The sequence below is a fragment of the Coenobita brevimanus genome, chromosome 93 (assembly GCF_032717465.1).
Source record: "Coenobita brevimanus isolate Jiangsu-jjx chromosome 93, ASM3271746v2, whole genome shotgun sequence".
Lineage (NCBI taxonomy): Eukaryota > Metazoa > Arthropoda > Malacostraca > Decapoda > Coenobitidae > Coenobita > Coenobita brevimanus.
In genome coordinates this window covers 62,918,003-62,938,010 of record NC_137046.1, presented here as the reverse complement: position 1 = coordinate 62,938,010, position 20,008 = coordinate 62,918,003, and the positions used below count along the sequence as shown (strand labels likewise).

Here is a 20,008-nt window from a genome sequence, read left to right as displayed (position 1 = left end):
TTGTTACTATATACTTTGGTATGTGTTCTCTCAATTCCTAAGACAAAATTTGGCCTTTGGGAAATATCATTTTTACCCCTATGCCTGTGCACCATGGACACCTCCAAATAACCACCTTGTGCACTTAAATGGAGTTTGGTTCCAGGGCCCCGATTTTTTTCCCCCATCCACTCGTATTAACCCCATTTTTGCTCAGTCTGAATCAACATATGTGTGTTTTATGACTCCCTAACCATTAATCTACAACTACCTCCGCCAAGGAGGTTATGTTTTCACCCCTGTCCGTTTGTTTGTTTGTTGGTTGGTTGGTTTGTGAGCAAGATTACACAAAACTACTGGATGGATTTCCACGAAACATGGTAGAAGAATGGGCCTTGGCCCAGAATAGACTCCATTAAATTTTGGTGCAGATCCAGACAAAGGTGCGGATCCAGGAATTTTTTTCCATTTTCTGTAACATTGCGAGATAAGGCATTTTTCAACATTTTCGTTGGGCCTTGGCGGAGATATGCGCTCTACTGAGTGCCATTCTTGTTTATAGATGTGAATGCTATTCTCATATTAGCAAGCAGTGTATACATGAAACGTTCCATCTCACTGATGTTGTCAGCAGAGATAGTCTGTTATTGATAATCACTCCTAGGTCCATCTCCATTTCTGATATGTGCAGGTTTGAACTTCCTAACTTATAATCCCAGTCTGGTCTTTTTTCACTTTTACCAAACTTAATTACATCGTGTGTGTGTGTGTGTGTGTGTGTGTGTGTGTGTGTGTGTGTGTGTGTGTGTGTGTTTGATTTTAGGCTCTACCTGTAGACTTTTTCATGTGATTTGTTGTAAACTTTTCTTTTTCAGTATTTTATTCATACAGTATATGCATTTTTATTGTAGCCTCCACCTCTTTGTAGACATCTTTCTTGTAGAGTTATTTACTTTTGTTGGCATGTTCTTTATCTTCACTCCTCTCTCAGTGGTTTTACAAGCACTTTGCATCCATCTTGAGGTCTGACCAGAAAGGCGAACCTCTCGATTTGGATCTCCTCATATCCCTTAGCCACCTCTAACTCAGCAGCCAGCACTAGCTTTGCAAGAGCCACCTTGACCTCCATCAGGGCAAACCGCATGGCTGCAAAGAGGGTTTAAGGTGTTAGAAAGAGAGAGGGAATTATTGTTACAAAAGGTCAGACCTACCTTGGCATCCGCCAGGGTGAACTGCAGTGCTGGAAGGAGGGTTTAGGGTGTCAAGAGAGAAACAGAGAGATTGGTAGATGGATTCGGACCGTGAGATACAGACAGAGTGAGATGTGAGGGGTAGCTATTATTGTAGCTGCCAGCAGACTTTTATTCATCTTAACTGGGTACATGTCATATTATAGTGGTTAATGAAGTCTATAGCTAACCCCTCCAGTCCAAAAAATCTCTCTTGAGGTGAATGAAATCATCTGGTGGAGCAAGAATAAAATGCAGAATATATCGCCAGACTGAAAGAGTTTAACTGAGTGCATGAATGCCAAAATATGTAACAAAGCTAGAGTATGCTTGGCCTGTCTACATTGCTGCTGACTGCACTCAGCAATATAGGCTGCAGGAAGATCACATATAAGCCACAGGCATTCTATAATTGTCCATCCTAAATTGCAGGCTTATTCAAGCCTTTACCATCTCAGTTAACCTAGTACGGAATATTGAGTTGATTTAATTCCATCAGTCCAAGAATGTAGTTATTTGTTTTTATTCTTTCAGCCTTCTAACAAATCTATTCAGATTAGTAAAGATTTTCATTACTAGGGTGCTTTCTCAACCTGGAGAATGACATACAGAAGATGGAGCGAAGGGGAAAGACAGACCAATGGTTAAGTGATGAGAAATATAGTTGAAGGGGGGAGGGGATTGAACTTGAAGAAACTGAAGGAGAGGGAGATAGGGCTTTTGGAAAGAAGAGAGAGAGAGAGAGAGAGAATCATACTACAGTACACTAACTTTCCTTGAAAGTACCATATTTCCATCCTAAACACTGAATTGTAATAATAAATTAACATTAGAATTTGATATTAGTCATAAAGAACTGTTATGGAATGGATGTATAGCCATACTGATGTCTTTTTCTGCATTTAGCCATGTCAGAGTTCCAGAAGGATGAAAATTTGGGCCACATTAAGAAAAAAGGACTCAGTCTGTAAGTAGCAAAATTAAGAATAAGAATGCATTATCAGAGTGAACTGGCAAAACACAAGTCAAGAGGTTCAGTGATGTGGCATTTGATTAGATAAGTTATCTAGATGCTTACTTATCCTGAATCTGATTATCTGCATTTTTTCTCATATGATTGGTTACATGATTGTTTTTTTAATTAGTTTTCCAAATCAGATCAGTTTTATGTTAATTTTTCCAGGGTCTGATTAGGTATAGTTTCATTGTGTTCGTTTATAAAGGCCCCAACATGCTTCCATGTGTTGGCCACGATTATGAAATGGCTGCCTTCCATATTGCTATTCAGTCAAGGACAAGATTTTCCTGCTACACCACTGTCTACTTCACACCTACTGTACGGCATGCCCTTCAGTTTCCACTCTGATGCATAATATGATGTGGGATCATTTAGCATATTGCTGAAGTACAGTACAGGCATATCCCGGTTTAACGATCTAATTGGTTAGGAAGAACCTCATCGTTAGGCAGGGTATTGTATATTAGGGTACTTTTAAATTGTATTTCATTGTGGACCATTTACCAGCCTTGGGTTTCCCCCCAAATCAAGTCCAAAACCCACCCAGATGAGCCCCAAAACAGGTTTTAAGACCATCTAAATGGCCTAACAGCTGTCAAGGAAGCTAACCCAAGCCTAGCACCTGTAAATAACTCACTGAAAGCAACAAATAAAGCCTGAAAATCATAAGGAATAGGTTAGAGAATATCAAACACATCTCATCACTTACTTCTTGTAAGTCCATGTCCAGTCCTGGTCATCATCCTTGCTATCCCTCCCGAGGCTAGGGGACATATGGTGCTCCCCAACACTCAATCCTCCTCCTCAAAGCCCTCAAACCCTATCTTCATGGGAGGGTCAGAGGGGAGTGGCGATGGAGTGTGATGCGAAGACTCAGGCGGAGGTGATGGAGTGCGATGTGATGCACTGGCTCAGGCGGTGGCGATGAGGTGCAATGTGATGGCTCTGGGGGTGGCGATGGAGTGCAATGCGATGATAGAGGAGGTGGTGCGGGAGACAGCTGCGATGTCCGTTGAGGTGGTGAGGGAGACCGCTGCAATGAATGATGAGGTAGCGATAGAGTCAGTTTCTGTGGTTCTAGTCGTGGTGAGGGAGACAGAGACAGTGGCCGAAGTAGTGTGGGAGATGGAGGGTGGGACAAGGAAGGCAGCGATGGAGTGGCAGAGTGCCTTAGTGGAGACACAGGTGACACGGGAGACAGCGATCGACTGAGAAGTTAGGTCCAGCACATCGGGCCGAGCATGTCCTCAGCGGGAGGTGTCCCTCGGTGTTTCTTTGCTGGTTGAAGGTTGGGGAGATGCTCTGCTGGTTGAAAGCTGGGGAGATGTTCTGCTCGCCAAAGGCTGGGGAGATCCTATGTGACTTGCTGGCCTGGTGGGGGCCTGCTTAAAGAATGCTGTAATCATTGTCTCCTCGAGCCGATTAGCTGTGTCCTTGTTTCGTCCTGGGAGGGGGTCGTGCGTTTTCATTAGGTCTATAATCTTGCCAGCTTCGTTAGCATCTCCTTCAGGATCTTGATGTTGAGAGCTTAGACCTCAGGCACAACCTCCTCCTCCTCTGCCTCCTGGTGCACCCACTGGATCCCCATATTGAGGACCTCCTCGTCGCTGAGCTCCTCCCTGTAGTTTTCGAGAACCTCCTCCATGCCATCCTCGTCGACTTCCCCAAAGCCTGCTTCATGCGACAACTCGACGATGTCCTGCCGCACATGCTCGACAGGCGGATGTTACACGCCCTCGGGGAAGCCAGTGAAGGAGTGAATACACTCTGGCCACAGCGTCCGCCACACACGGCAGTTATATTCTCCAGGGCTTGGTGTATGTTGTACCCTCTCCAGAATTGCTGTACTGTTGTCCTGTCGTCACTGTCGCAGGCCCTTACCAACTGCTTCATTGTGCAGCGGAGGTAGTAAGCCTTAAAGGCAGCGATCACCCTTTGGTCCATTGGCTGCAACAAAGACGTGGGGTTGGGGGGTAGGAACGCCACCTCAGCATGGCTGGCCCATTCCTTCATTGCGGGTGGGTGGCTAGGTGCGTTATCCACCACCAGGAGAAATCTGTTCGCCAGATTTTCGTGAGACGCATACCTCTTCAGCCCACAAGAGAGGTACGAGTGAAAATACGACGAACAGATATCTGAAGTCAACCAAGCCTTCTTGTTCAGCTTCAGATAACCCCAAGGTTCTCCTTAACATACCCCACCAGAGCCCTGGGGTTCAGAGTGGTAGACTAGGAGCAGCTTCAACTTGAGGTCACCCTTGGCGTTGCCCCCCAGCAGCAGTGTCAGCTGGTCCTTTGAGGCCTTGAATCCTGGCGTAGACCTTTCCTCTGTTGCAAGATATGTCTTGGAGGACATTCTCTTCCAAAAGAGTCCAGTCTCATCAAAATTCAAGACCTGCTTCGCACTATAGCCACAATCCACGATGATGCATTTTAGCTCATCAGGAAACGCTTCCGCCGCCACCGTATCTGCACTCGCCGCCACCGTACATCTTCACGTGGTGGAGATTTGCCCACCTCTTAAACAGGTCAGACCACCCATGGCTAGCCTTCAAGGTCTCACTTTCATCAAGCTCACACCTGACCTTTAGCTCGTCCCAGAGCGAGAGAGCCTTAGTGTAAATAATAGCCTGGCTCACGGGTGTCTTGCGTCAGTTCTGATCTTCCACCCACGTGCGCAGCATCTGCTCCAGCTCCTCCATCGCAGGCTCTCGCTGGCGGATGATACGGGAGGCGGATAAGGTTGCAACCTCCCCAGCAGCAGCCTTAATGGCCTCCTTCTTCTTTATGATCATGGAGACAGTCGACTGGGCCAGGTGAACAGCTGAGGCAATAGAACACACACCTTCGCTTTTGTCATGCCGCTTAAGATTGTCCAATTTCAACTCCAGTGACACAGTCTTATGGACACGCTTCGCGGGAACACCACCAGCACCACCACTAGCAGACCGATTACCACCACAACTACGGCCTCCACTAGCACCACCACTAGCCCCACCACGTGCAGCACTGTTACCAGACATTATCTCACTCATTTGGGCCCAAAATCACACAGTATTGCACTCCACACACGATTAGTATCACTGCTCTACTCACGGCACTGCTCGAACACAGTTACGATGCACTACGATAGCAACTTGCATAATGTTGGTAGTGGAATACGATGCATGGTGGGCGAGCGTAAGGGAGTTCCTCACTCTGAGATGGCTGGTGCGAGAAGAGCAATATGGGTGAGTGCGGGGTGAGCGATGGCTATGGGGCCTGCGCGAGCGTTTCTGCGCATCCTGGGAGGTGGGCAGGCTTAGCTGGCTGCAGAAACATGCGCGATTCAAAATTTCGGCCCATCATCTGTGAGCGCAATATTGGAGGGCCCATCAATAAACCGGGGCTCACCCATCAGGTATTGGGGCCTGGTGCAATTTATACCCCCATTGCTAAGCCGAGGTATCGCATCTAGGGGTATCGTATATCGGGCAATTACACTATATTATACCTGGCCTCCCTCAGCCTAGGAATACATAATTAGCCATTAAAGGAAAGTGAGTCATACAGGGTGAGTTTGGCTGTGAAGTATATGATAGCTGTATTTGTGAAAACATGCATAAATAAGCAGTTTTATATAGTACACAACTTAAGCTAGTTTAATTGTGAAGTCAGTGGTAGCTGTAAGAAAGCTGAAAGTTCTGTATATCTATGAATAAGAAAAAAGCTTGATTGTGAAGTGTATAATAGCTACGATAATTGTATGAGGAGGGTGGGAAGCAGTCTTACATGCAACTTATCAGTCTAGTTCCTGGGTTCCATTCCTAAAGGTTTGTGTTTGAAGTTCCTGATATTGTTGAAGAATATTTATGAAATAGAAAATAAAAACATTTATTAACCACTGTGGAAACTTTATTGTTTTCGTTTTCGTTTTTAAAGGCTCCAACATGTTTGCATGTGTCGGCCTTGGTCACCTAATGGCGGCTCTCCATGCTGCACGATCCATTGCAGCCTCCCTGTTCAGTCCCTTAACCCTGAGGTCGCACTTAATGACCTCGTCCCATGTCTTTCTCGGTCTATCCCTCATAACCCCACCCCCAATATTAACACGTCTCACCTTCCTCACCCAGTTATCGTCCCCCATCCTCTCCACATGTCCAAACCATCTCAATCTACCTCTCCTCATCACAGCACCAATACACTCCACTCCCATCCTACCTCTCAACTCTTCCATCGTAAACCCAGCTCCTCCAGGCCTTGGACGCAGGGACGCACTGCACATCCACCTAATCATTGTCATTTCTGTATGTCTGAGCTGGCGAATATCTTCCTCCTTCACTGGCCAGGTCTCACTACCATACAGCATTACACTCCTAACACATGCTGCATACAAAGACCCCTTAGCACGTAGGGAGAGTCCTCTCAATGTCAGGAGAGGCAAGAGCTCCCTGAACTTCTTCCAACCACTTCTCACCGTAGCCACAGAGCTGGCTCCAGCCCCACCTCCAGCACACAACATGTCTCCCAAATAACAAAACTCTTCCACACACTCAAGAGATTCACCAGCAAGTTCAATCCTTTCACGTCTGACAATCTCCACCTGCTCACCCCGACACGCCGTACACATAAAATCAGCATTATCTCGCAGTCTGCGTCTGATACCACTACATCTCTTATGCACCCATTTATCACACACACCGCACAAGATGGAATTACTTCCCACGCCCTTGTGGCAAACTGCACATGGCCACTCTCCCTTGTCTTTGACAGTACCGCCACCAACCCTAGATATCATCACTTTTGTTTTATCTGCATTTACCCTTAAACCCTTGTGCCCCATACCATCTTTCCACTTCCTATACCTTTCCTCCGCCTCCCTTTTGTTCTCTGCAATCAACACCAGATCATCAGCATACAACAACTCCCACAGGAGTCCGTTTCTAAAGTCACGTGAAAGGGCGTCAAGTACCATGATAAACAACATGGGACTCAAGACTGACCCCTGATGCACACCAACATTCACGGAAAACTCATCACTCAAATCTCCATTCACTCTTACCTGGGTGTGAGCACCCACATACATAGCCATAACCACCCTAACCAGTCACTCCTCCAAGCCAAGCTTTCTCATTGCCCACTTCACCACCTCTGTAGGGACTCTGTCAAAGACCTTTTCCAAATCAACAAAAACAAAAGAAGGATCCCATCTCCTACCAATATATTTTTCCTGAAGCTGTCGAACAATGAATATAGCATCAGTGGTCCCCCTACCTGGCATAAACCCAAGCTGCATCTCATCAATATTCACGCTTTCTCTAATCATACCTTCTAAAACTCTCTGCATTACCTTCATTAACTGATCTAAAAGCTTTATACTGTACCTCTATAATTTCCTCTTTCCAGGGCATCACCCTTCCCTTTATACACATTTACAATTACACCCTTCAGCCAATCATCTGGGACAACACATTCATAAATAATCCTATTTATCAGGTCAGTGACTAAACTCACCCCTATATCGCCTGAGGCCTTCAGCATTTCGGCAGTCAACCCAGACACACCTGCTGCCTTCCCCACCCTCATCCTGCCTATTGCCTCACTCACAGTAGTAGTATCAATCAAAGGCCAAGGGCCAGACACTGGATCTGCTGGCTCCAAACCTTCCCTGTCCCAGTCAAACTCCTCATTCAACAACCGGTTATAATGCTCTCTCCATGCATCTTTAATATCCTCACTGTTCACCACTACCCTTCCTTCATCATTCTTCACACACTGCTCACCTATAATATCCCGATTATCGCTCTTCACCTGACCTGCCACCCTAAATATCATATTTTTCCTTTCCCCATGATTTAGGTTAACAAGTAATAGTCTCTGTGACTCAGACTTTGCCCTGTATACCTCTCTTCTAGCCCTACAGTTGGCAGCCAAATATTCCTCTTTGCTACCTCCCTTCTTCCATTCCCAGAAAAGCCTTCTGTTCTCCTTAACTGCAGCTTCTACACCCTCATCCCACCACCAAGTTACTTTATGTCTTGGTGGTCCTTTTGTCCAACCGCATGTTACATCAGTAACTCTCAAGAATATAATGCCTATATATATATATATATATATATATATATATAGGAGAGAGTTCATTGAGGCCCTATGCATCCCTTGGGGTGCCACAGGAAATGATTGATTGATTGATTGATTGATATATATATATATATATATATATATATATATATATATATATATATATATATATATATATTATATATATATTTAAACAAACCAGAGCAACAATTTTTTTGTTTTCCTGAGCTCAGATGCCCTATGTCACTGAAGAAGCAGGAGGAGGCTCAAGATTAATGCCTATAGTGTTTGAAAAGTCCCTAGTCTTCCCCCAAAAAACGACTGCAATAGTCTGTTAACATTTAGGTCCCCAGTTGTACTACTGGGTGAGTGGTGATAAGAGGGAAACAAACTTTGTCCAGCAGGTTAAAAATGGAACTTTGATGTTGTTAGAGCAATATTCCAATGGGCATGTGCATGAAGTTACTGTACTGTACTTGCAGTGATAATTTAGTTACAATAGGTTCTGTTAGGTATCAGAAAACATAAAACATCTGATCCATACCGATGCAATTCCTTGGTCCCATTCCAAAGGGCATGTGTGTAAAGTGCTTGATGTTGGCCTTGTTCTCAGGCATGAAGCGGTCTGGACGGAACTTGAGGGGTTCGGGCCAGTAGCGTGGGTCACGGTGTATGCTCCAGATTGGGAACTGGATCAGGTCGCCCACTCTGAGCACCACATCTGTCCCGGGTACTCTGGGCAATGAAAGTTGTCTGTTGTTAGTAGGAACAGAATACAGGCTGTTCTCATTAGGTGCTGGTGATGTACAGTACAGTCATGTGATGATACTGATATGACTTTTGTATGGATGCTGTCTAGTTAAGGATGTCTCTCTGTCTGCTCTCTGTCCCCCGAAAGGAGGATGGTGGACTACCTAAGAAGATCAGCTTTGTCCTGCAGTCCACTGGTTCATGTTCGTATGAGCTAGGGGGTACAGTTGTTCCTGCTTGTCAGAAGCAACATTTTGTTTTTATATCATTTTTTGCTAATAATTCCTCAGTGGACTTAACAATTGTCTGTTAAAATTCACTGCTGCCTGTGAAGCTGATTTTCCACTTTCCCTCAATTTACAGTAGCAGTTACATGGAAAAGGTTCATTAGAAGTCATCCCCCACTTGTAATGGTGACACCCTGAACCAGAGTTGTGCCGACCATGAGAGGGTTGTTGTGGAAGTGGTGGTCAAGTGGTTAGAAATGACGTTGTGTGAAAGAGGTGGGGGAAGGGGGGGAATCCTTCTTAAGACCAACCTTATAAAAAACTTACTCAAATACCATCACATTAGTCGTGATTGAAACTGTCCAAGCATGTTATGCATTATGGGGAGCCAGTGATATAATGACTACAGAAGTGATCTGGTGTTTAGAAGAGGCAAGGAATAGTCCAATTTAAATTTCATATAAGCAAACATTACTTATCTTCACAAGTCATGCCAACATATCATAAAAACAAAAAGTGCAGAATCATACTAGTCCTGATTATCACTACCTTAGTATTCGTCTGTATTCAGTATGGACAGTGGATATTAGTGGTAGCACAGGAAGGCAGGAAACTTATATGGATGGAAATGCTTCGGATACAAGGTTAAAATTGTTGTTAAGTATTTAGAGTCTGTTTTGGAGGTTTAGTGAAACCTGGTACGGTATCACAGCATTTCCATGAACACTATATCACAACATACTTGTATGGCTTGGTGCATATCCGCTCCCCTATAGCACCTGGTGGATATATCCTCAGAGTTTCTGTGAAAAAAATGTGAGTTAATTAATGTGAAGGAATTAGCTTGAAAACTGGTGGACTGGTTCCATGTGGCAGAAATATTTGATGAAATGCACAGCTAAAGGAAAACACCCACAAATTTACAGGTGTTTATTCCTGTGAGGTTGAGCTGGAATTGCAGGGACTTGAATGTGTGAACAGTTGCGTGACCATTTCACTGAGCATGCTTTTGACGTTTCTTCTACTCTTAAACTGGACTTTTTTCCCTTGCTTCTTAATCATATGCACCCTGTCCTTAGATAGGAGATAAGTATAAAAGAAGTTGATGCAGTAGCTTCAGGGCCCTTCAATATATGCCCTTGATGTAGTGTCCTATGGGAGGGTGCTTTTGTTTGGAGTGTGGTTTGGCTTTGCTAAAGTCTATGAAAGCAAAGCACCTTGAATCTGAAAATCACTAGCGTGAGAGAAGAATGGACAGAGCTGCTCCTACAGGTACACAAACATCTAACAACGTTATGTTGATGATATTGTTCTTGTTGCATCTGCTGTTATCGGGCACAGACTTTGATTACTTATTTATTATTTATGCAGAATCAAAAAAACAAAAGCTGTAAGCCAAGTAGAATTTATCCTTCCTGGAGAAAATTGTACAAAAGATTCAAAACCAAATTTATTCGTTTGGAGATGCCATGACACATTGCTTTTAAAAGACAGGGGGTAATACATTTTGAAGAAAACAGGTCCTCAGGTATTTGTATACGACACAAGCTTTACACCACTTCATTCACTCGTGCACCCATCAGTCAAGACTATTACTCATCCAGGTACAGAGTCAGTCCTTGTCTAAAGTCAAGATGTGTACTGGAGTAGAATGCTAAGTTCTAACCAAGAGAGATTTCAACTGACCTTGTATACAGGCATCAAGGAATTTTGCCTCCATCACTCCATGGTAGGTCAGTTCCCCCTCTTGCCCCACCAACTCTTGGAGCTCCTCACGTAGGCGTTCTTGCTCTTTGGGGTTCTGGGCCAACAGGTGTGAGGCAATAGCAAGGGTGGAGGCTGTGGTGTCATAGCCGGCTATCAGGAACATTGTGCACTGTGCCACTATCGTCCTGTCAGCCAGCACTGGAGTAATAGATTAGGTGGACTGAGATCAGGTTAGCTATGTTGAGTTGGGAGTTGGGTAGACTGTAAAAGGGTAGTCAATAAATAGTCTAGTGGCTTAGGTTAAAAATATTGTGTACTGAGGTACGATCATCCTGTTGGCCAGCACTGGAGTAAAAATTTAAATGGATTGAGGCCAAGTTAGGATAGCATATGACTGATGAAACATAGTTGGGTGACCTAGGAAAGAGGCACCATGCTCTCTAGCCTTACTGGCCCAACAATGAAGTAAAGAATAATGTGGTTGGAGACCAGATTAAGTTGGCATATAATAGAATTGAAGGAGCACTGTGGTGTGGATGTGATAGAGAGTGTTAGCAGAAATGCATTGAGGTGGTTTGGCCATGTGGAGGGGATGGAGAGTGAGAGAATAGTAGCGAGGAGAGTGTATGTGAGTGAGGTGGAGGGAGGGAGGGAGAGGCCAGGGATGAGATGGAGGGATGTAGTGGAGAGAGGGGTGTGTGAGCTAGGGGGGGGGGTAAGGGCGGTGAAATGGCAGGGGACAGGGCGACATGGAGGCGATTTATTTGTGGCCATCCCTTACCGGATTAAGTCGTCTGGCAATAGATAGATAAACAGATGATAGTTTACTGTAGATGAATGAAAGATATGGTTTTGAAGTTTGACTTAGGATTTCTCATATTTGAATTGAAATTTTGGTGGCTGTTAGTCTGAGTAAAATATAAAAGTGCATCAAGAACAGCAAAAAGATTAAACTTTACACCTTAAGATCTAAAGCTAGATGCTGTTGTGGCCCCAGGCTCATCTGATCAGAAACCCACTAATCAGACTGCAAGCTGAAGTTGCCCTTACAGTCCACATGCCTCCTCTCAGTGGGTAGGGAGGAAGCTGAGAGACGTTTGCATTTGTTATGACAGTGCTGCTACATGAAGACGTCGCTCACCAACACAAAGAAATGACTATAATCAGAAAAGACCAAGAAGAGACAGACCATGCTTGGCTGATGTAGTGCTATTGGAGCCACCATCCTCAGCTCGGGCCTCCAGCATCAGGTCTAAGAAATCTCCTCTCTGCTGGGCTGCCTCACGGGACGCGATGGTCATTTTCACAACGTCACTGAAGAACTTAACTTCTGGTCCATCTACTTTAAAACCCAGGGCATCGTAAACTTTTGGGAATATCATCATCAACATGAACTTCAGAAACTTCAATGGTGTCATGGAGAAAAATGTTTCAGCCTTTTGAGTAAACTCTGGCTTTTCTTTCTCGAGGGAGTTGCTTTCTATACCAAAGGCGCATGAGGCAATTGTGTCCATTGTAAACCTGCCAAACTTGTCCTTCATATCAATGGCTGGATTCTTTGCTGCATCTCTAAGACAGGAGGAAATAAGTGTGTCACCATTTTTACACACAAGTGGGAACATGCTCTTCATCTTGCCTGAAGAGAAGGTTGGGGACATGATGGAGCGCAGGACCTTCCACTCATCGCCTGTCTTGTTACTCAACATCTCCGTCAGCAAACTATCCTTTTGGTCACCAAAGGTCCGTCTGTCTACAAAGTGATCAAAGTCCTTAACTAGAACTTCTCGCAGAATATCCGGATCGCCAATAAGCAGTGCTGGTCGAAAACCTTCATACCTCCCACAAAACTTCGATCCTCCGTGATACTTGTATATCTGTAACAATACGTGATTTTTTCATAATAAAACCTCTTGACCTTGTGTATTTATTTTTATTGTCATTCTGTAGCATCATATTTACAACTTAAAAGAATGTCCTAGTTACCATGCCAGTATTAAATATCAGGTGAATGAATTAATAAAAAAAAAAAACAACAACAACAGTCTTAGGTGACTCACTTTATCAGTACTTTCCCACAATGGCCTCACGAAACCTTCATGCAAGTTGCCAATAAGTGGTAGATGAGGTGCTGTTGGAATGCCCTTTGAGGCCCAGTAGTTATGACGGTGCTTGGAGTACCACAGAAGCGCCAGCACCACAGCCACCACAGCTAGCCAGATCTCCACCAACATCCTTGCTTATTCTGCCTGGTGGAGAAAGAGGATATCAACACACACACACACACATTAGACCATCATGAGGAATGGATAAACAGAGGATAAACAGATGCTCAGGTTAATGCCTGTTGGCTTGATGGTCATTAAGATACACTTACTTTTTCCCGAAGTACCTGTCTTCCCCAGACTGTCACACTCGAATATGCAGTCCAGATCCCTATTTCAGTGCTGGGTACGACCTACGAACAGTCCTAGAAAAGGAAGACCCTGACCATCGATCTCATTATTTTCTGGCTTGCATGTTTAGGAAGACGGCTTGTATTTATGTCTATCAACTGCACGTAGATACAGAAGACAGACAAATTTTTACCGTCACAGTCTACCTTTAGAATGACACGCAACAATCATATTTACAACCAAGTCCCCGGTTTTATTGCTGGGTGAACAGGTACTATTCCGGCAAAGAATCTCTTCCCACCTTGCTATCTCAAACCTGTAGGCTATGGCACCGTCACTTACGATCTCGTAACATAGCAGGCAGTATCGGATACAGTCATGGAACGAGCGCAACTTTCCTGTCTTTACAGATTAGAGATATCGGGGTGGGAAGGAATACCTGGCCGTAGCAGTAGCTTACATATGGGAAACAAAATTTTCCTAAAAGTGTGACCGTCCTGGGAATCATTCGAGTTCGTCCAGTTGAGGGTTGGACGTGACGGCCACTGCATGCACGTCGGCTGGTAGGCCAGGCAAAGGCAGAACCGCGACGTTGGCCGCTGTACACGTAGGGGAAGTGTCGGCCACTGTACGCCCTTCATCTGCCTCCTCCTCAGGGAACAGCACCGCGGTATCAGCCACTGTACGTACCAGGGAAGGGTCGGCCACTGTACGCGCTTCAGCTGTTGTCCCTAGAGCCTGTGGAACCGCGGTGACGGTCACTGTACGCGTCGGGGAAGGGACAGTCACCGTACGCCCTTGATCCACAGTCACTGGGACTACCCCCTCAGAGGAAGTCTCTGGCTCGGCCCCTTACATCCGGAGGCCGAGCGGGACACCTCTCTCCCTTTCCTCACAGGTACAGCCCCCCAGAGGAGCTGCTGTTCGAGGAGTGGTGGCGGGGACTTATCCCTCGAGAGGGGATCCACGCCCTACAGGTCGCCCCTGGACGATGCCCGGTGTTGATGGACGCCACCCGGAAGGGATGCAGCAGGCAGCTCCTGACAGCAGTCCGGCCTAGTTGTGACCGCAGCCCCCAGTCATTCAGGGACTTCCCCAGGACCACGGGGCGAGACCTCTCGAGCCCCAGACGACCCTCCGCCAGGAGCAGCTACGACAGGCGCGTCTGTTGGCCCTGTTCGGCTCCAGTTGAGGGCCAGCTCCCAAGTCGAGGCCCCACCAGGAAAGGGCCTCCTCGTACACCAGTCCGCAGCCACGTCCGGACGACCTCACCCCCTGCGTGAGGGCACGCTCGACAACCTGCCTCCCATGCACGGGCGCCACTTATGATTAGCCCAGATTCCAGCAGCTCAAGAAGTCCGACAGTGCTACCACAGTGAAACAGGGACTGACAGTGTCTGTGTTACATGTCTTATCCACGCTTATGGTACAGTAAGAACTGACAGTGTCCATACTCAACATAGCGGCACCTCTAATGTACAGTGAGAACTGGCTAAGTCTATAACTAACGCGTAATACACTAAGACTGTATGGTAAAGACTATTCAGACTGTATCTGTATCTATTGTGTATCGTTAGTGAATAATGATGACAGTGACCACACTTGTATGTACTGTGTGCAGTAATTGTTGTGTACTATGCCTGACATTGTCCATGTAACCAGTACTGTATATATTTGCTGTGTACTATAAGGCAGTCAGAATTAAGGCAATATATGTGTGAGGTTGGTCTGCCGAGTTTTTATGCTCTGTTCTTCTTGTTGTGTGTTCTAGTTCCTGTCTAGAAAGAGGACCCCGCTCAGTACCTAGTGTTCTTAGAACGAGAAGTCGACCTTGAAATACCTAGCAGAACAGAAAGGATGTAGAGCCATAGCATTGCCTAATTCTGCCAGTGAAGTACGGGAATTGGAGCTGCAATATAACATGTCTCCACCAAGCTAATGTGAACGAGCTATAGGCAGGCCTACACTAGACCAATTTATTTCTCAGTATAAATGTTTTTACGAGTCGCCATTGTTCCGTCTAGCAACATTTTTTTTTATTATTATTATGTAGGCCTACCAATTTTTAGCGTATTTCTCAGCGATTTTTTTTTTTTTTTTTTTAGACAAAATTACTAACACCATGTTGCTGAAGAGGGGTGCCTACGCACGATGGCCACAATCCGGACAGTTCCGCTGCACGGTTGTGCAAACATTCTCTCAGCTCCCTCCTAATCCATTGGAAGGGGAATGTTAAACTACAGGAGAGGGACGTCATCGTCATGCAGTCTACAGGGCTCACGTTCAGATGAACCTGGGATTAAAACTGCTGCGCTTACTGTAGGACCTTTTGAGGGCGAGTTAGACAGCCTCTGAATCTGGAGGAAAATTCCCTATGTCTTGCAAAATCTTATTACGATCTACGATGTACGTTAAAACCCAATATGGCTCCAGTCTGGATCAAGATGCGTACGTTTGTTTGTAATCCTGGCAAGAGAGAGAGAGAGAGAGAGAGAGAGAGAGAGAGAGAATAAAAAGTAGGGACGTGTGGCCGACAACACTTCAAGGATACACATTCATGATGACTGGTGATACTGGGTCCTGGGTCCTTATTCAAAACGGTCGTGTTCTCACTAGCTTTCTTTCTTTAACAATATCTTATTACTGTTTCCCTTTTTATGTTGTTTTCTGTGGAATCTAACTCGTGGTTATATCCATAAAGATTCGATAAGTAACTTGAAAGAGAATACCGGTGTCAGTTTAGTGATTTAGTTTGCATGCTACATCTTTATGTTCACTTCTACAGTACCGGTATCTAAATTTTGGCGACACTGTTAAAGACTGCATAAACAACATAAGAGAATAGCCTACTGGTATCTATGTTCCATATGCAGAAATAAGTTGGTAAGGACGATGTGCTAGGGAGATCTTTATCCGTCGAGAATATGAGTAAATGACATACGAGGGTTTCTTGCACCTTTACCTTAGGTATTTAAGTTGTTTACAGGGGTGCGATCGGGATTTATTATGGGGAAACCTGAATATTGGAGATCATATTCTTTAGTTAACATCTGCTTGGAAAGTATTATATTGGTACCCCTGTCTAGATTAATAAAAATTTATAGTATTATATTGTAAATGAAACAACTCAGGAAATAATCATTAATACTGAATGAATGGATTAAAATACGCGAGTAAACAGATGACTAAATTACTGCATAATTTCATTTTATTCTTTGAGAGGGGGAGGATACCCCTTTGTCCCCACCAATGGTTGCCTGTGGCAGGATATTAATAACATACACGACAATTTTAAACTGTAAATAGAATTATTCGCTAAGAAAGAGGTGCTAGGAAGGCTTCTATATCCATCGAAACCTGTATGGCACCGATATAACCGACCAGTGGAACCGAACGGTTATATCCGTGCCATCACGTGAAGGCGACCCGCTCCAGCACTGTTTGATCGTTGCTTGTGATAAACAGAACTATACAAAAGCAGTCTTTTGCAGGACTTAGCAGAGTTTATAAATACAGGCCCAAGGTTCAAGTCACGATGACTAGTGGTTTTGCTGTGTTGAGTCATGTTTCGTGGGCGTAGGAGGCCACGATAGTCGATTTAGTTTTATTAAACGGAGTTGACCCACTCACACAACTTGAATACTGAATTCTTGTTAACTGAAATTCGCTAAGCCTTTGCTGTGAGGTAGGTATGAGTCTCACCTTCCAGTGTGACGACACCTTGTCATGAGCTGAGCTGAAAGGAGGTTAGGGATTTTTGTCAAGTAAGAGCAAATACACACTTCCAAATTTTCCTTTCCAGTGTATCTCTTCTACTGTGTTAATGTTAGCTCTTTTTAGGTTCTGTGACTCAAGGCTGTCTCACACCAAAAGCCACACGAGCCACGCTGCGTGTGTGTGCTGCGTATTGTTGAACTGCCATTGAGCTTATTGGATGAGGTAATTCACACCAGACGCTATATTGCCTACGCCACCATAGCTTCGGTGCTGATACCACACTGAATAAATGCGGGGGCCGTTTCATGCAGAACTGGTGTGATGGTATTAGCTTTTTTTTTACACGTCGTTGGGCCTAAGCTGTAAGGGATGATCAATAAAGCCTGATGTAAAAAAAAAAAAAAAAAAAAGTTTCCTGTCCCCGCCCGGAATTGAAATCTTGTTCTTTCATACAATAGATCACTTCTAACCCTTAGCAGGATGGTCAGATTCCCGTAAACATAATCACTGCACTAAAATATCCAGCATCCATCTGCACCACAGATCTGTGTCTGTCTGTCTGACTGTCATTTTGTCTATGTCTACCTGTTTATCTGTGTATCTATCTATGTCTGTCTGTGCCTGTCTGTTTATTTGTGTGTCTTTCTGCAGCACGACTGTTTGTCTATCTTTCTGTTTAGCCAGAAGCCTCAATCCTGGAGGGGGTGGTTATGAACAAGTTTCCACCGTCTTACCCTGTCCTCCGCCATCAAGCTGCCCCTCTTACAGCTCACACCCCCCTCGCTCACATACCCCAACACCATGAAGAGGATGTTAGTTATGGCACTGGCTGTTACCGTTTTTCTGTACACTTAACACTCAAAGGCGTTATCAGTCACTCTCAGATAAATAAAACCATCTTACGTTAGCTGGAATAATACCGTATATTAAAGTTATCCCGACCATGAGAGGGTTAACTAGATTATGTCCATTTACATCCTATTTCCCGTAACTAAGTGGCAGAAGAAGACAACACTGTGGTTCTACATCGTTTTCACAGCACTTCATCGTGACTGCACCATATTCCTGTGATAATTTCATGTTACAGTCCAGCGTGCGAGACGAAGAGACGACTGTTTTAAACCCAAGTAAACTGGGTAGAATAAGAGAGTACTACGACTCTTTTTTTCATATCACTTCTTCGTGATTAACACCATATTCTAGTGTTATAATCTCTGTTATAACTTGGTATTCGTTAACGGGAAGATGACAGTTTCAGGCATTAGCTGAAACAAAATATTACAGCTGTGTTGGCCAGCAGGGAGTTAGAAGGAACGAACTATTATGGCCATTGTCTAAACTCAATAATTTATCACCAAATTACGCACCGTAATCTCTTGGCAGAAGTGAGGCTGGAAGAGGGCTTAGGTATGAGGCAGGTCTGAGGAGTGAGAGAGAGGCAGAGGAGTCTCGAGGGTGAGGCAACCAGGTGGAGAGTGAGGCACGGCGAGACTGGGAGGGAGTGAGGCGCGGGGGACAGTGCCCGGCTACTCTGGCACTGGCTCTGTGGAAGTACCCGTGAGAGACAATGAATGTGACCTTGGCATCAAGTGCTTTAGGGGGTAGGTGGGAGTGAGGTTGGAGAGATGGTGATAGTGCTGATAATGGTGCTGGTGGTGGATGCGGGCGATTAGGTAATAACGCTGTGTCTAGGGTGACTTGATGGAACGTTCATGTTGACCCAACATTTGGAGGACGCTCTGAGTGGTGGGTTTGGACCCCACCAACTGCCACTGAATTTGTGAGGCGAGACGCTCACATGCTAACGCATGTCCGCATCAATCAAATAACCAAACCTACACCATACCACTGCCGATATCAAGTGTCTTCTTTTTCACCGCCTGCATTGTATCTGTCCTACCCACATATGACTTTATGCTGTGTCCAAAATATACATTCATACATACATCACTTCTTAGAATATGATCAGTGTGTACATTTGTATGAATGCCTACATACCGTTAGGCAAAGGCATATATACTCGTATACTGTAGGCTCCTCTGATTTGTAGTATATTTACTGTATATTCAAGTTACCGACTTTGTCATAAATGCTATTCATACTTAGACATACATATTAATTTTATTACATTTCATTTAACCTTGGCCTTTCCTGGGTTACATACCTACATACATACCTCTACTTACTAGCATACGTACATAGATTTATATGATTTTTTTTATCAGTTTAATTTCCAGCCCCTTCTCTGACTGATCACTGCTTATCACTTATTCTTAGTTATATAAGTAACGAGGGTGGAGGAGGTAGGGAAGGGGGAGGTGAAGAGGAAGTGAAGGGAGAGGAGATGAGGGGTGGAAAGTAGAGAAAGTGAGGGGAATGGTTTGGAGGGGAGGGGGTAATGACGAAGTGAGGGGAAAGGGTGGGAGAAGAGGGATGGAAGGGGGAGGAGGGGAGGGAAGGGGAGAGGAGGAGGAGAGGAGAGAAATGAGGGGAAGGGAAAGGGAGAGGAGGCGATAGGAAGCAGGGAGGGGAAGAGGAGGAGAGGAATGGAAGAGAAGGGAAGAGAGGGATTGAAAAAGAGGTGAGGGGAGAAAAGAGAAGGGGAGAGGGGGGGAAGGGGAAGAGTGGGAATGATAATGATGAAGGGTGAGGATGGAGGAAGTGAGGTTTAAGCCCTTCAAGTAGAGGACGTGTTTGTTCTTCTCTCTTGCAACAGCCACACGATTTTATTCAGATTAGCAGCGACTCTTTCGAACACGAGAGGTTGGATACGGAATTCATAAACGCTTTCCCCACGATGATGTCTCATCAAGTACATTACCTTTGAGTGTAAGGCTGCGAGCTGCTAACCCCTTCATTTCTGTATGAGGTATTTTTTCCCCAATTATTCTTGCTATTTCCAGGCGATTTTATTCAGCGCAGACGAGAC

General features: G+C 44.9%; 1 protein-coding gene across 1 annotated transcript; it reads right to left on the bottom strand.

The window, feature by feature from the left end:
* Positions 1-771: 771 nt before the first annotated feature.
* On the bottom strand, positions 772-13,202 carry LOC145412508 (cytochrome P450 9e2-like). The gene is made up of 6 exons (XM_080282394.1): positions 13,027-13,202; positions 12,159-12,843; positions 10,949-11,167; positions 10,005-10,065; positions 8,830-9,020; positions 772-1,125 (listed from the first exon to the last, which is right to left on the bottom strand). The coding sequence occupies exons 1-6, from the start codon at positions 13,198-13,200 to the stop codon at positions 956-958; spliced, it is 1,500 nt and encodes a 499-aa protein (XP_080138520.1). The 5' UTR covers positions 13,201-13,202; the 3' UTR covers positions 772-955.
* Between the last annotated feature and the right edge of the window lie 6,806 nt (positions 13,203-20,008).

Coding starts and splice junctions, on each gene's coding strand:
- LOC145412508 (XM_080282394.1), bottom strand. CDS start 13,200: ATGTTGGTGGAGATCTGGCTAGCTGTGGTGGCTGTGGTGCTGGCGCTT. Junction 11,168..12,158: donor CACTACATCAGCCAAGCATG/GTCTGTCTCTTC, acceptor CTATTACTCCAG/TGCTGGCTGACAGGACGATA. Junction 1,126..8,829: donor GGGACCAAGGAATTGCATCG/GTATGGATCAGA, acceptor CCCTCTTTGCAG/CCATGCGGTTTGCCCTGATG.